The sequence below is a fragment of the Balearica regulorum genome, chromosome 2 (assembly GCF_011004875.1).
Source record: "Balearica regulorum gibbericeps isolate bBalReg1 chromosome 2, bBalReg1.pri, whole genome shotgun sequence".
Lineage (NCBI taxonomy): Eukaryota > Metazoa > Chordata > Aves > Gruiformes > Gruidae > Balearica > Balearica regulorum.
Window position 1 is genome coordinate 129,427,100 of NC_046185.1, and position 16,939 is coordinate 129,444,038.

The 16,939-nt window shown below is 41.2% G+C and overlaps 1 protein-coding gene across 2 annotated transcripts in view; it reads left to right on the forward strand.

The window, feature by feature from the left end:
* Positions 1–13,382, forward strand: part of RFTN1 (raftlin, lipid raft linker 1) — a 101,031-nt gene extending 87,649 nt beyond the window's left edge. For both annotated transcript variants that reach the window (XM_075745866.1, XM_075745865.1), the window contains exons 8-10: positions 6,139–6,242; positions 7,615–7,696; positions 11,033–13,382. In XM_075745866.1, the coding sequence (XP_075601981.1) occupies positions 6,139–6,242; positions 7,615–7,696; positions 11,033–11,470 (624 nt within the window). In that variant the 3' untranslated portion in view covers positions 11,471–13,382. The remainder of the gene's footprint in view (positions 1–6,138; positions 6,243–7,614; positions 7,697–11,032) is intronic.
* Positions 13,383–16,939: the final 3,557 nt, after the last annotated feature.

A 16,939-nucleotide genomic window follows, 5' to 3' on the forward strand; every position in this document is an offset into this window, starting at 1 on the left:
TCTGAAGCTTTGTTCATTTTGAAAATATTGTCCTTAATTTACAGGTATTTTCTCACTGAAAATCTTCAGCTGGTGATTCATCACTTTTTTTATTTTCTGCTATACCATATCTTTGGCATACTGACATAAATTAAAATCTCAAATACATCATAACATTGCCATTTCCCTGGCAGAATGGAATGAGGTCAGTGTCTGCTGTAGACATGGTAAACCTTTTAAAGTACAACATATCAAAAGATTTAAAAAATTATCTCTGCTGAGCCTAGGTTGCAAGTTGCCTTAATGTAAGCCTTGAAACAAATTCCCTGGAAATGAGGATTTGATTTGTCTGTAAATCTGATTTAGGTCATATGTCAGTTAAGCTACGTTCTGCTGTCTCTAGCCATGGGACAAAGGCATGACCAGGTCAGCAAAGGAGCTGATGGCGATGGGCATGAAATGCAGTTCTGTGAGTGAACCTCTTTACCACCCAAAGGACATATATGTTGTCTGGGCACAATATTTCAGCATTTTGCCCCTTGTTGCTTTTTAAGAAAATCTGAAAAAAAGAGAACAAAAAACCACCTTCAGGAGCCTCTTCAGCAGATTTTTATAGGTTTTTTTCCTCTTTCTTTTATGTAAAATGTGAAAGCAGCATATATACATATATATTTCTCTACTGAACTCAGTAGACGTGTGCTCTATATAGGATTAAAATACGCAGGCTAATCTTTCTTTGGTTTTGTTGGTAAATTTACTGATAAAATCTAGCAGTACAAACCTGGAAGTTTCCTGATATTTTCTTGTGGCACCAGCAGTATTGAAAGTCTAACAAAGCAAACATTTCTTCCACATGAGTAAAGGGTACTTGAACTAAACAGCACAGGATTTAAAACAGTCTGAATTAAAAAAAAAATCACTTCCTATCTGTCATGGTTTGCTTAGGTTTGTAACAAGATCAGAGATAAGAATTAGTTCTCTGCTCGCTTGTAAAATCTTTCAGGAAAAAGTGAGCATACCAGATCTGAACTTTCTACTTAAGAACAAGCTGAGAAGAAGGATTTCAGTCCTCTTTTATACTTTTTAAAAAACCACACAGGGCACAAGTGACGTTTCTTTACCCCAGCAGCTCACGTTTAGCAGGCAGTAGTGCCCTGGCTAATGCACCTCTTTGACCCAGTGCTGCTGCCAGGCAGGTTTGGGAGCCACCTCAGCATTTTGAGGGGCACGGGAAGCAGGTGCTGGGACCCCATAAATCACCTACTAACCTGCACATAAGTGAAGGGCAGTGCCAACGTTTGCTCTCCTGCTGCCTGAACACTGGTGGCAGTAGAGGGTCTGTGCTTCAGTTGCGTTTCTCACATGGAAACAGATTATTAGTTCCATAATGGTGGAGAGGTGCTCAAAGCCTTTTTGCAACAGCCAAATTTTGTTTGACAGATGTGAATGCCATGCAGCAGCCGATGTGCGTATTGAAATTGTGACTGGATACATCTGAATCACAGAAAAATTGTCTTAATGGGATGCTACCCCGTATAGTGTAACAGCCTTGTTATAGTCTCAGAAATATTTCACAGTGCACGAATTCGCATATATTAAGTAATCATAAATAAGTCTAAATTACATATGCCCAGAATAATGAGCAAAAAGCCTACCTGTGGATTTATTTATTAGGGTTTTTTCTATTAACTTTCCACTAAGGTCCCAATTTGGCAGCTGGTCTGTGTTGGTCAGTGACCCATCTGCTTCCAAAAGCCACTGGTGGTTTCTGTGGGTGCAGGAGCCGTCCCACAGCCCTCTGCTATACAGCTAATGGATGTGTTGCAAACGTCTGCTGGCGAGGTGGTGTGGTATGTTACACGTGGAAATTTAGGAGCAGCTCGAAACTAGAGGAGCACAGGCCAACTTTTATTGCTGAAACACTTGTGAAACTTCTTTTTTGCTTCCAATGAGTGTTTGTAATGGAGCGATAATGTTATATTTATTAGCAGAAATTACCTTTTGGAAGAAGTCTGAAAAGGAAAAAGGCAAATAATTCATAAATGTAGAGCTTGGATTTAGTCTCCTTGTTGGCTGTGTTACTGCAAACATAAAACATTTGCAGCGTGCTTTTACCGGGTCATTCTCAGGCAGCCCATATATTCAATTTCTCTCATTTTATATTCCCTCTTTTCCACTAAGGTGCAAGTCCTGCCTTCACCGCTTCCTCTTCCTCCCTTCAGTGCCCTAGGAGAAAGCTCTGGCTTTGGCAGTGGTGGGGACTGGTAAGCAGCCCTGGCTGGGGGGGCATGTTGCTGCCCTTGTGGGCTCTTCCCTCTGATTTTTTTTGTGAGGAGCTGGCTTTGAACGCGTTGCCTGTTTTCCCCCCCCAAACAGTAGGTTACACTTTCAAAAAGTGACTCGTGTTTTTTACTTCCCATCCTCTTTGCCATCTGTCTGTAGATCTTAGTACGCAGTCTGTTAGGATTTGCCGATAAAGGTTTTATTAAGATTTATTTAATGGGATTTTTGATCTTCCACTCTTTAGTCCATGTTGGAAAAAATATTAAATAGTGACAATCCATAGCTGCCTTGTAACTAAATCACATTCACTTAACCCAGGAGAGAATGATTTCTAAAGAACTTCATTCTGTCTTACAAGAGCTTAGTAGTTTTGTTTATTATCTTGCTGTGGTTAAAATTGCCGCAGTAGGGGGGAAAAGAAAAGAAAAATTGTTAATGCAGTTGTTTGTGTGGCTTGCCCTAGATATTATCATTATCATTTTTTAATCATTTTTTTTCCTAATGAGCAGAAGCAACTGTGAAAGGAGAAAATGCTGAAAACAAACAGTACAACTATAAATAAAATGAATTCTTTTCATGTGATGCAAGTCAAGGGAAAAACCTAGCTCAATATGCTCTGGCTTCTTGACACTCAAGGTGTGATCAGAGATTACTTATCATCCACAGGAGAGTGGGAAGCAAGTTAATTAAAATTTTCCACCCTTTTACTGAATGAAATGTCTCCCAGTTTGAGACGCATTATTTGAACACTTCTTTTTCAGTAGAGCTCTGGCACGTACTTTCTACTTCTGCTGCTGTTCAAATCCAATATTTGCTAGCTAGACAGAGCATTGTAATTTCATCTTATGAAACTGTATGTTTGAAATTTTATTTCCATTGTCTCAATAGTAGATAAAATAATTTTAATTATTGTCTTAAATATAAAATGAATACAAGATGAGTCTTTTCCTCTGCACGTGTCCCCCAGTGTATTGTTTGTTTAGAAGCATTTTTGCTTTGGAAAGCATTTAATATGACACCAATTAAAGGTCTGTATAACCGTGACTCCTGCTGGCACACAAATTCCAGTTGTAGGATAGGATTACAACTGATAATTCAGGAGGGGGAGGGAGAAGCCGTTTCTGGTGGTCTTAAAGAAAGCTTCAATTATCTGTATTTGCAAGTAAGGCGCGTGAAGCCCATACGAATTACACCTGTTTATTCAGGAGTGACTCCTTTCTCTTGTCTATCATCTTCAAACGCAGGCAATTATTAGGAGTAGTTTATTCCCCCAGGGACCCGGGGGAAGAGGTGCAGTGTCTGACTCCAGCAAAGCATCGTGCAGCGTCGGAGAGAGCTTGTTAAAGAGCGTGTGGAGCTCGGAGGAGGTGTGCATCTCTGCATAATGTATACGCTTCCTTCCTCCAAACAGCCGAACACGCAGATTGTGGTGTCGAGTACCAGCACATACGAAAAATAAGAGGTCACCTTTTTGTAACATTGTGTAGCACCCTTTCAACAGGGTTTTTGCACATTTCCAGATTTTTTTTAAAAAATAATTCTTTAAGCCTAATTGATTTTTATGTAATCTTAAATTTATTTTCTGATAACTTTACACTTGTGAATGTGCTTACCTGCTCTTTTCCTTTCTGCACCATTGGGACTGTGAAATACAACATCATCTGCTGCAGATGATGTTTCATCCTGACAAGTCAGACAGGTCCAAAGCCAGCCTTGTCTCACCGCTCAGGGCCTGCAGGGACAGTGGGCTGTGGCAGGAGTGACGGCACATCCCTGAAACAATTTGGCTTCTGCAGCAGCCAAATGAGCTCTGCGAGGTATTGATGTCCTTCCCCATTGCCGTAATCTCCCTCTGATTTTTGACGTTGTTTGCACATCCTGATGCAAGGAGAAGTTTCTCCTTGCTAATCACCAACCTTAGGCGATGTATTCAAAATAGAAATCCTCTTTGCAACATAAGATGTTGCTTGGGGCACAAACAAGGTCTGCTGTGCCGGTCTTTCCTGACCTGCTAGTCTTCCACCTTCTAAATGAGTGAGCTCCCTCTGTTTTTTTTCTCTACAAACGCTGTTTGATGGAGGGAATGTTTTGGTCAGATCCTTTTACATGTCTTTCGACTCCCAGGTGGGCTTGCAATTGCAGATGCTCCGGCCTTATTCTCAATGCTCACATTGCATATTTTCATCTTTATATTTGGAAGGCATTGTTGACCAATCTCATAAATCTCAGTGTGTTATTAATCTGTTTTCCTGAGACATTAGTTCTTAAAGGCATCTAGATGCATCATTGTGTTTGCATTACTCTTGGACACTTTATTTTAAAAACTGGAAAGAGGGTGGAAATATCCATCTTACTGTAGGTATAAGGAGCGGGAAGGGCAAAGAGGCAAATGGGAGCTTGAGGTGACTAAATCTGACGCGGTCACAGCTGTATGAACGCTTCAGAGGCCACTTGGTATTGCTCCCCTCTCGCAGGGCATCTCCTTCCTCTCCTGGAATCAGCAATTCTGGTCTATACATGGTGATGTTGTGAAGTAGCTGTACCTCTGTGAGTCCCTGCAAGCCTCTCTACAGAAATCAGGAGTTTCATTAGCAGAGTGTTCTCTTGCGCGCACTTTCTGGGGTAGAGTTTTTGTTCTCCTTTTTAAGCAGGAGTGGTACAGCTGCTTTGGCTACTTGCATTTGTAGTCATGATCAGGTTTTTAATAGGTATAGTCAGGCAGTCATTCAGTTATGAAGATATCAAGTGACCTATATTACGTTTGTTAGAAGAAAGGAATAGCTGAGATGATTGGAATTCACGAAAATACCTTGAAATAACTACAGCAGGATTTGGACTAGTTCTGATCAAATGGCTATTTTATTACTACGGAACAAATGGATTTTTTGGAGCTGCAAAACTATTGTGCCTTACCCCAGTGTTGAGAATTGGCAGTTCAAACTCCTCGCATGGACATGAAACCAGTGTATGTGCCTGAGCTTTTTGGCAAATATAATTGTTATTCCAAAGGAATATAGCTATATTTTTAGAGACTAGTAGTTACCATTTGCCTGCTTTGTGTTTATTAAAATTAAAAACCAGTAAATATGCTCTTGCATCTATTCGTTAAGTTACTGGAAGTCTTGGCAATTAGACACCTCACTGGAGCAATCTTTGTTGAAATCACCCGTGGTTCTTTCTGCAGGAATTACAGGGTCTGCCATTTAGTAGAAAGAGAATTAGCAAGGCTCTGCTGGGTAGATCGGCGGCTGGAGCCAGACTTCACTGAAAAGCAACATTTTTGGTCTCGCCCACGGATTTCCTGATTCAAAATAACAAGGAAGCAATGCGTATTTGTGGGTGATAAAAGGAATAGACCTGTACTTGTATATAATTTTTTTTGTTGTTGGCTATTTTGCTTCTGATCCATCATGGTAGAGTAACCCAACTGATTTCAGTTCAGGTCCTCAAGATTGACTCCAGCCTAGACAAGAGCAGAATCCAAACAAAGCAATGTCATTTTTTAACTATTTGAATATCTTTTTGCTTGGGAGATGATAATTGATAAAATACAATTAATTTGTCCTATTCAGATCTGGAATCATCTAAAGCTAGATGAATGACTCAGGCAGATCACAGATGTTTACCATTTTAAACAAACTCATTTAACAGTTTGGGATGTACGGGCGATCGGTCCTGTGTCTCATGTTTTCGAATGCTTTCCTTCCTGCCTAGCTGAACATACAAAACAACCCACTTCAGTACAACCCCCCTTTCTCCCTCCCAGAAAACCCACACGTGTATTTTTCCTTGGTTTTGGTTTTTTTTTTCTTTTTTGTGTCAAACTGAGTGTCGCTATCCAAGTGACGATGCTAACTGTTGATTTTTCTTTCCTAGGGAGTGGAAGTGCAGACAGATTACATTCCGCTGCTGAATTCCCTTGCCATGTATGGCTGGCAGCTGACATGCGTGCTTCCTACTCCAATTGTGAAGACAAACAGGTAGGGAGGGGATGGGCACTGCCTTTTGGCCAGGGAAGTCGCTGTCCGAAGAAGCAACTCTCTGCAGTTAGTATGGATTTCCTTGCACGCGGGCAGTAGCTGCCCTTGCAAGCCCTGCTGCCACAGCTGTTCTCTGGGTTTTCTGAGCATCGCAAGCCACCTGAGGCAGGAAGCACGTGTCTGCAGGCAAATACTGCAAGTTGGCAATGTGGCTTCCGCGTGAATTTTCTGGGTATTGTGTCTGCCTCTCTGTAAACTCCTTGATTGTAAAACTCCTGCTCTGAATGTCCCAGTAACTCGTCTTGGAGGAAGGGCAAATGCTGTGATAACATTTGGAGGGAGATGCTACCCATATGAAGAAGAGTAATTTGATTCTTAATCGATGTCTGTCTAATGCTGCTGGTATACACCGTCTAGCTGAGCAGAACCGTGTGAGATTGGTGTATCATTGCTCTGGTAGCTTTGTTTGCCTATATAGTCATTCTGCAGCCCACTTTGCTATTACTAAAATTCTGAGGTTTTAAATATAAATGCAAGTCACTTAAAAATACTTTTCATAACTGTGGTGAAAAATAATCATCCTACTTGTTAATCATGAAGATGGTGCATTCTGGATTTTCACTGGTGAGGAATATATATATATACACCAATAAAACCAGTCATGATTTTTTATCTTAAAAGAATAAAAATATGCCCAGTTCTTTATGAGATCTAGATGAAGACTACTCCTACACATAAAAGCCTAAAAAGTAAAGGCCATCTGTGCTGGAGGAAAAATGGTATTTAAGTTTTCCTATATGTTTAAATATAGGAATGAATGGAAAATCATAATTATGATTTGTAAGCCCTGTCTCTTAAAGGTAAATATGATTTTCTTTCTCTTCTAGCTTTCTGTATCCCATTTATAACTTCAGTATTACAGATCAGGTTGACGGTGCAGAAGGGCCCCCACCAATCTAACTGCTGGTGGCATCTGTTTGTGCCTCCTATCGTGCTGCAGCCCTGCAGGGATCAGTGCCCCAGGAGGGAGCACCCCCATGTTGCTGAAACGCTGCTACACATAGGCACCGAGGTGCTTGGGTGTCTTGCTTTTTGTTCCAAACAATTTATTTTGTGTTTACACACTAATGCTGATATACTCAGCAAAAGTCCATCACAGGCTGACAGCTACTATCAGACTGAACGGTTGCTCTTGTTTCCCCCCAAAATACCAGGCTGCTCAAAGCCACTGGGGACAGGCAGTGTTCAGGTCATTCTTCATTTTGTTCTTCTTTGACCTGCAGAAATAAATGACTGAGATGGATTTTCGCTTTGAATGATGCTGGATGTGAATTTAATTCATTCTCAGGAGCGTGCATTTGTTTCTTTTCAGGGAGGGGAATTTATCTACAAAGCAAATTGTATTTCTTCAGAGACCTTCTTTGCCCCAGAAAGCAAAGAAGAAAGAATCTAAGGTAAGTAACTTTGAGTTCCTGGTTTCTTTGGTTTTTTGTTGGAGGTATTTCAATATTGTAATTGATTTCCCATAGAGGTAAAAATGGCCTATTCAATGTTTCTCTGCTACAATAGCAAGACACAAGAAATTGAACTGTTCAAACGAAAGAAACAAAAAACGCTCAAATGACGTGAAAGACCTTACATTTCATTCTCTGTTGAACTCACGGCAGCAGAAGAGATGTAGATTTCTCTTTACAGCTGGGCCATAAACCTACATACGTGACCTAAAATTCTCTGCCCATGCTCAGTGCCTGCAAGGTGGAACCAGAACTATTTTCTCTCACCCACTGCATGTCTTTTCTATTTAAATTGCTCTCTCTTTCTTGCTATGTGTTTCGATAGAGCCTAGCACAGTGCAGGTGTTTCTATCTATTGTGTGAATGTTAATGAATTCTGCTAGAATTTAATAAAAAAAAGCTCCCTGAACCCTGCTAGATTATCTGAGAAGGTAGCTGATGGCTAATGATGTACATGTGTGGATACACATATGTAGTCCAGTTTCCATTTTTAAATGTGTAGCTGTGGGAATCCCTGCCCAAACCTGTCATGCCGTACAGCTGAGAGGGAAGTACAAGGACTGGAAAAGTCCTGACCTTCCTCTGGTACTCGAATTTGCCTTGCCCTTCCAGTATGCAGAGGGATCAGAAAAGCCAGATGAAGTATGGAAAGGATCTCTGAAACCCCATGATTAAAAGGTTGCTAATTAATAAAATCTGATCTTTATTCTAGCTCTGTGCGCTTGGGTGAGTGCTGGCTAGCCAAGTGGCACCTGAAGGAGCTGTGTGCTTGAGGCCCTACATTAGCTGAGCCACAGTAGGACATTGGAAGCACTAAGCAGAGCTGAGCTCTAGGAATGTTTTACCCAGTGTTTTGGATAACTGCAGATAGTTTTCATCCATAAACCCCTCATTGGTTTGGAGCCAGGTTCGGTGAAAGACGTCTTTTAGAGACAGTGGAGACCAGGAGAGTGTTTGAACTGACTGAAGTAGGAGAGAACTCCTGGGAGCACGACTGTGATTTAGGATTTACCCTCTCTCGTTAGTGAAGCTAGAGCCCGGAGTATTCTGTGAACCTGCTACAAAGCCCATCTTTCTTGTTTTTTCTCTTCATTTTCAGGTGATTAAAGGGATATTGGGATTGAGGGTTGGAGTGCCTGTATTTGGTCATTCTTCTCCTACTGCCATGTGTGGTTGTAATGGAAAGGGTGGGAACCTGTAAGCAATTGTCTGACTTTAAATAGAGAAATTAGTGTGACACTGATTTCTTGTATTATAATAACAAATGCATACCATCCAGATGACTCAAAACTTTGTTTAAATTTTCTCATTCTGGGATATAAAAACTTATTTGACAATGTCTGGTTGACAAAACAAAGGATTTACTTTTTGGCAGTATTAAATATACAGACATATTTGAGGGCAAAAATTACTACAGCACATTTTCATACCAAAGGTCCAGGAAAAATGGGGTACATTGATTATAGGTATAGGAAGAAATGTAAGACCAGTTCAACATGTCTAAGTAGTTGTTGTGAGTCACTTCAAAGACACCGACCCAGCATTTGATTAAGTTGCTGAGTATTCTGCACATAGAATGTCACAGGCTCTCAGGGGTTTTTTAACTTGTGATACAGCATGTCTGAAATGGTTCTAGATAACCTCTCGGAGGAGGGAAATAGGCTGATAAGATGAAAAGGACATTGCAGTGTTGGAAACTGATCAACCCTATCTATGCACACCTATCTATGCTGTTCAGTTTAGCCAGAGGAACAGAAAAGGCAACATGCAAGGAGTGATACAACTTATTTTTCTCTTCAGTAAGACAGAAGAACTCTTATTAGTGCAATATTCAGTCAATGATGAGGTAATTGTGTTCATTCACTTCATACAAAAGCGATGCTTATTTCAGCAGAAGCTGGCTGTATGCCTTTTTGTGAAACACAACATAAATACCTGACTAAGTATACATACATCTGCATGTACGCAGAGTCTCCTACAGTCTGATCTGTATCACATTCAGGGCCCTTTGAGTTAACAGGGAGCTGGGGGTGCCCAGCACTTCTGCAAATCAAAGAGAAAAATATTGAGGTGTCTCTGAATTTTAAATCTGTCACTTAAAGATCGTTAGAGTGTAGAGAAAGAGGAAAAATAGCTTCCTCAAAACCTAAAACCAAGAAGAATCTTGTGAAAGCCAGCTGCTGCTTTTTTTTCTGTTTTTACACTAGGTTCTGGCTAGCAGAAGGAAAGAGCATTGCTCCATCTTTGTAATCTAATAAACTAAAAAGGTTTTGAATGGCTTTTTGATTAAGGAATAGCTAGATCAAAAATTTATGAACACGAGTCCTTCTTTTGACCAACTTTGGCACAAACCTGGTTGCACTGGAAAAAATGGCTTTTGGACCACAGCTGAATTTGCTGCCTGTCCTGATGAGATGATTTATGCCATCCAAACATCACCTCCTAACCCATCTCGGGAGTTTCCATCAGCATGGACACTGCAGACAAAATGGTTGTGTACGTTTGCGTGTACTTAGCAAACTTGTGTAGGATGGCTCAGCAGCAGCTTGGAACATGGTCTGGCTTTCATTAGGAAGGTCCGTGTATTTTTTGACAAATGAAGCAGATATACCAGTGGCATATTTGTCAGCCTTTATACATGTTATTCCTGTTGAGTCAGTATTTCAAGGTACTGCTAGTTCCCTTAGTTCCCCCTTTTTTTTTTTTTTTATAGTAGTTAAAGTTTCTTCTGAAATGGCAGCTGTGGTAAGTCGTGGTGAGCACTGCAAGAGGCAGCCTCGTTCTTTCTCATCAAAAAACTTTCACACAAATGGTGCAGAATATTTTACTGTTTGGGTATAGGCTTGGGTATGGTGTTAGTTCTGCTGCTAACCTGGTGAAAAACATTGGAATACCACCCCAGGATTGCTTCCTCCGTCTGTGCTTGTGCAGCTTTGCATATTCTTGCTTTGCTCATGGTGCAGGTTGGCTGCCAGGGTGCTGTAGGCCTCAACAGTGACACAGCATGGGGAGAGGAACCCACCAGACGTGTGAAACAGCAGAAGCAGACTGCAGCACAGTCTCTTTTCTCTGTGCGATAGGTATTTACGTGCAGGCACAAATTATCTTAAGCCATTTGATTTAGTCATGCAATTTTTTTTTTTTAATCTTAGCTCTTTTTGGTCAAACTAGTCTTTGAATTAAAACTAAATACTAAAAATGTTTCTCCTCAGGAAAGTACATGTCCATGTGAGATTGTCTCCAATGGTCTTTAACGTTTGGATCTCTAATTTGTAGTTTCACTGGAGGTTCTCCAAAGACGACATGCACAACAAACAAATGAAGAAACCCACAAAAGCTAAGTTAAGTACTAGGGAGAAGCAAATGGCAGAGGAGAAGCAGGAATTTGAAGTCACAGAGAACACAAGAAACTTAGAAGCACAAATCTCAGCGGCAGCCAAGCCTGATCCAGAACAGCAGCTGGATGATGTCATAGACTTGGGAGATGAGGTAGCTGGGACCAACAACAGAGGTACCCATCATGACAGGGTGTCGGAAGAGACACGTCCTGCCAGTTACGATACTGACAACAATGACGTGCAGGTCTGCAGCAGCCAGAGTACGCCTGGGTGCTGTGCAGATCAGGTAACCGCGGGGGGAGACTCTGCTCCAGTGTGGGACGGCTGCAATGGCAGCGACGGGGCCGGGCTGGGCCTGGACGGCTCCTGTGAGTAAGACCTTTGCTTCAAGAATCTTGTGAGTTGCTGACACTTTGCCAAGACAAAAGAACAGATTTTGCTAATCACCATCACTAACTTCATCGCTCAATTTAGCATTTCTTTGGCATTGTACTTATTTTGCTCCTTAGCACACCCATATCTTGATGTTTTAAGTAAGCAACTACAGGGCCCGGGCTCTTTAACCCACAGAAATTAATTGCAAAATTCCATCTACTGTACAGAGTGGGAAATGCCCTACACTATCTCCTAGAGCTACACTTTAAATTAACATTAGGGACAGAAAACGTACTCAGGTTTTTCTGTGACCAACCCTAGCAAACAAGGTTTGTATCTAGGTCAGGGTAAATGTTCCACTCGGTCAGATTTTACTCTGTAATACTTTCTTGTCCATGTGTCTTTGCTGGAGAAGTTATTGTGATACGTTACTTCCGTCATTGAGCTTGTAGCGTCATGAAAATGGTATTTGGACTTCAACAGGCTGAAATTGGAAAGCGTAGGTTAAGATGGCTGTTAGCTGTATTTATCTCAAATAGCACACTTACTGATGATACTCTCTTCTGAATTTTATTAACTCTTGCAGATCTTTAAGCAATAGCAAACCATGTTGCTATTTTAGGCACACTGGGTGAACAAAGCCCATGGTAAATTTGTGTCAGGCAGATGATTCCAATATAAAAGGCAATTTCCAATTCACTCACGTTTATATTCTCTTTGCCAACCAACAGTCCATCGATAGTTGGGGGGGGCTTCAGAAGACAGAAAAACAGGAAACAAAAAAGCAGGTAAAATATACCTCTTTCAGTGGCTATCTTCACTCAGATTGGAACTAGATGGTACCTCCTGACCCTTCCAGGTGATTTTGCGCCACGTCCTCACCATTACAAAATACGCTGTGGCAAAGGACTGAAATTGTACACAGGGGTCAGTGGCCAACAAACATCACTAAATGAGCTTAGAAAACGCAAATACATTAACAGAGGGCTTTTATACAAGTGACCATATTTTGGGACTGATAACCTAACGGAATTCTGTAAAATTACCAACATTTTTACGTTTGGAGCTACATTAAAATATTTACAAGTGAATGTACATGTGTAAGATAGTTTCTGTGCCAATGTTCTCCAAGTACTTTGGTATTCTTAAAAATGTAGGAAGTAGTAGTTTCTCTCTTCTTAACCAGTCAAGTAAGGAGGTGAGAAATACCTTCGAACTTCCCCTGCTTTTGCTTTCTTAAAGCAAGAGCTCTCTAAGTGATTAGCTGTTTTTTCCTTTGACTGATGACTTGTGCCTGATAATTTTCCTTAGTCTTCAAATCAAAATGCTGTACAAAGAACTATGTTCTGGAGCAAACGCACACCTAGAGTGGTTCAAGAGCATCTTCCACGCCTAAAAATTATACAGTTGGCAGAACATTGCAGAGAAGGGAAAAATCATGGTTTTTTCATTGATTAAAGAGGTTTTTATTTTGAATTCAGTGGTTTAACTACAGGACTATAAGTAACTGCAATTTCTGGTGGTGGGATTTTTCAATTATTTCATTCTGTTTCTTGAGATTAGACTGGCATTCCAGTAGCCTCAAAAATAGGTTGTTTCCGTTGTTCTACTTAAATACAAGGTCTCTGCTCTGTACAGTTTTAAGTACCTGTTTGCAAGTTTTATTGGCATAAGATCCTTCTACTGATGGTTTCTATTTCAAGGACTAGCTTTGTATTAATCTTGTTTTAAAATTCACTGTATTTAATGAACATTTTACTAGTAGAAAGTGTTGCAGTAGAAAGAACTCTCCAAATACTTTGGAATAGAAAGCATTTATTGGATTGCAATTTGATCTTGTTTAACTGGATCCCAACTGCTTACAGAAAACTAAAGAGAAATAAAGGTCACAAGGAGATTTCTTATTTGTGGTACTTGCACGACTGCCAATAATTTGTCCCTCAAAATGAGGAACCAGGTGTCTCTGAGTGGTGATGAAGTGAAGCTCCGTACTACTGACTTAGCAGTAGTTAACGAGTGCTAGAGAACTGCTACTTGGTTTTCCATCACCAGTCTGACCGAGCCCATGAGGGTCTGTGAGGAAGTTGCACTTGTTTAAGCGAAAGCTTGATTTAAAACTTTGTTCCTGTAAATGCCGGAGCGGGTTAGGGTTGGGGAGATACAAAGAGAACTTTTGTCTTTTTTTCAGTTTAAAAAGGACAAACGGTTTTGGTTTTATAGTCCCATGATCAATTCCAACTTGTGACTTTGAATTAGACTAAGTTGGTTCAGCTGTCTGGAGTTGTGCGCCTGCTTTCACCATGCCCCGGTCTCAAGTAAACTGAGAGACCTTCAGTCACCACACAGGCGGATGACACAGATGTGCTGAGGGCTGGGGAAGGCAGGCTTGGCATACAGCAGCAAGGCTCCACGGCTGTCACATGCGTTTTATCTCGGCTGCCTTTGCCATTTTGGGCTTGAAAAAGCCAGGCCACCAGAGTGGCCAAGGAAGTGAAAGCAAGCAGCTGTCAATGGAGAAGAGAAAGGGCTAGCCCAGAGCTTAACTCCCATACCTGAAAACCCGACTGATGCAGGAAATACACCGACAGTGGGGAGGCTGTGTGGGAGAAGCTGAAACGGAGCCTCGGTCTTCACCTTGTGGGGGGTGGGCAGGACTCCATACTGACTTCTCACCCAGAGAAGCCACAGTTGCTCTGATCACCAGCTCCATAGTGGTGATGATTGTCACCCCCAGCAGAAGGTGGAGAGAGAAGCCAGGCCCTTTCCATTTTAAGCCCAACCTATGTTTTCCTCCAAACTAGGCAGGATCTCCTGGTAAGGATGCAGACTAATCGTATGGTGCCTGTCTTGTAAGGGAAGGAGATGCTGGTGAGTATGGCCAACATGGCTGGGAAGGATGGGTTGTGTGACCACACGCTACCAACACTGGCACGCACAAGTAGCACTTTGGTGTATTTTAACATGAATGTGTCCTTGTCAGACCAACAAAACTTGGGTGTGTAGACCAGTCCCAAGAGTTTCCCATCTTTGAGGGAGGAGGAGTTAGGTTCAGAGCAAGCGGTCATCTGAAGAAGACAACAGTTGTTAAACGGGATGAGTTCAAAGGAGAAAATCCAGCTCAGAGAAGTGAAGGGATGTCAAACGCTGAATTAAGTGAACGATGGAAAAGGGGTTTTCTATTGAAACAGATGGGGGGAGGGGGCAGGGCAGGAGAAGAGGGTAGAACTAAGATGGGCAAGAAGTCCAAAATGTTGAAGCATCATAATGAAAAATAGTTGATGTCGAGTTTAGGAGAGGGGGTAAATGACAAACGATTTGACTGGCACTTCATCTTGCATAATTTCGATTACTGGGTCTGTGCACTTGAAAACAGTATAATTGAAATAGCCCAAAGTAGCTTTAACATGTATGTGGAAATGAAGCTAAGTACAAACCAATATACTTTTTTTTTTTTCTTTCTTAATATGTGGCTCCTCTATCATCAGCCTCAGTTTCTGGGGTGAGCAGAGGAATGGCTTTGCACTTGGATACCCTGCTTTTTCTTTGTAGTTGCTGTGACTCCACACATTTGCCTTGGGGAGCAATTATAGGGCAGAAATAAAGCACAATCAGCTTTTCATGCAGGAATGTCATCCTCCCAGAACTGAAGAGTATAAGAAGAGCAGATACTAATTTATATTTATATATATAAATACTCACCCATAAATGCTTCTCAAAAGTATGAGGAATGCTGGCTAACAATACCAACGTACCTATGAATTAAGAGTTGTAGATGCAATTCGCAGTTGTCTAAGGCTGTTAGTGGAGCTGTGCCTCTGGCTTTAAAAGGCGATCCTGGCAAAAGCCTCCATCAGCAGAAAGGTGCCTGTGGCGCTGAATGTGGTAGTTGACTCTAATCAGTACCTTACCTATACACTGAAGGGGGAAAAAAAGAGGCTTTTCAATTTAAGTGCTTTCTGTTATTCACTCTAAAAGCACCCTACTAACTAAAATGATGTAATGATAACTGAATAGCCACTCTTTTTCCAGTTAATTAATGCAAATCCTATCGGAATACTTCATATTCATTGTACCAGATGAGCACATAGCAAACTGGTAAAATAAATGTCACAGGAAGAAGAAAAAGATTCAGTCTAATAAGGCTGTAACACCAGGTGACTCTCAAACCATCTCACTAAGTTTAAATATAAATGTATGGATGGACACATATCTCACTCCTCATATTTTGTTGAAAAAAAAAAAAAAGTCTACTTTTTTCTCCTTAAGCCACTCCTCAGCTGATGATACAAACATAAGAGGAATAAACATTTTCTAAGATTGCATGATTCGATAATGTGATGAGACTTATTTTCCCAACTCAGTAGCTGCTGAACAGCAGGGGTTGCTCTCTGTTCCTGCCAGTGTAGGCTAATACCGCGTTTATTTAATTATTTGTAGAGCATATGTTTATATAGGTTAATTTTCCTGGGTTGGGTTTTTTTTTTTTTCCTTTCATTTATGGTGGAATCAGATCCAATAACAGACTAAGGTGAAACTGATGTTTCACTACAAGCCCACTAAACTCTAGAGAGAAGAGACTTCTGAAAGATTCTTAGGTGTCAACAGGGAGAGGCAGGGGAGGAAGGGGATGTTAACAGCTCTCCCGGCCTCTTGGGGCGGGGGAATAGATTTTTTTTTTTCTTCTCCATCTTTTGGTGCAGAGTGTGTGTTTAATGCTGCTCTTTAGGCGGGTGAGCCCACACAATGAGCACGATGCATCCTTGCCCCATAGCACTCAGCTGGAGTGTAACAGGGGATGACAGAAAGAGGTTAGAGGGAAGGAAGATGATTGCAGAAGCAAAGGGGTTTGAAATGCCTTTTGTTAAATGGACGTTTTGGTGCAAATCTGAGGGGTGGTTTGTGAAAGAGAAGCTATTTGGGCTGCAGAAAGCACGTGCATTAAGGGGAAAAAAGGCTAGGCCAGTTTATAATCCACTTAATGATTTAAAAGTCATAAAGAAAACAGCATTTAAAGACTTCTCAGAATCTTTTTATCATTACACTGTTAAAACATGCAGGAGCCTAGTGTGTGGTTTTTATTTTAGGGCACCAGTGCTTCCTGATAGCAATTTATTGCACATTTCTAGGAAAAAAAAAAACAAAACACAAACCTGCTTCCTTCAAGCTCTGACATGTCAGTTGTCATCTTTGTGAACACAAAACCTCCTTGGTTTTATTTTTTGTGACAAGCACAGTGTCCTATTTACATTCTAGAGTGAACAAACAAGGAACCGTTCCTTGAAATAGGGGTACTCAGAAAGAATCATCTTCTCTTTTGAGTAGGAGGGAATTTGATGAGACGTCCCCCCTGGGCCTGCAGTGACTGCTGAGTCGAGCAGTTTCAGCTTGTGTGTAGTGCCGCATGGTGTAGGAGCAGGAGCACAAGCCTCAGCAGATGAGGCTGCAGGCACCAGAAGATGGAAACTTTTGG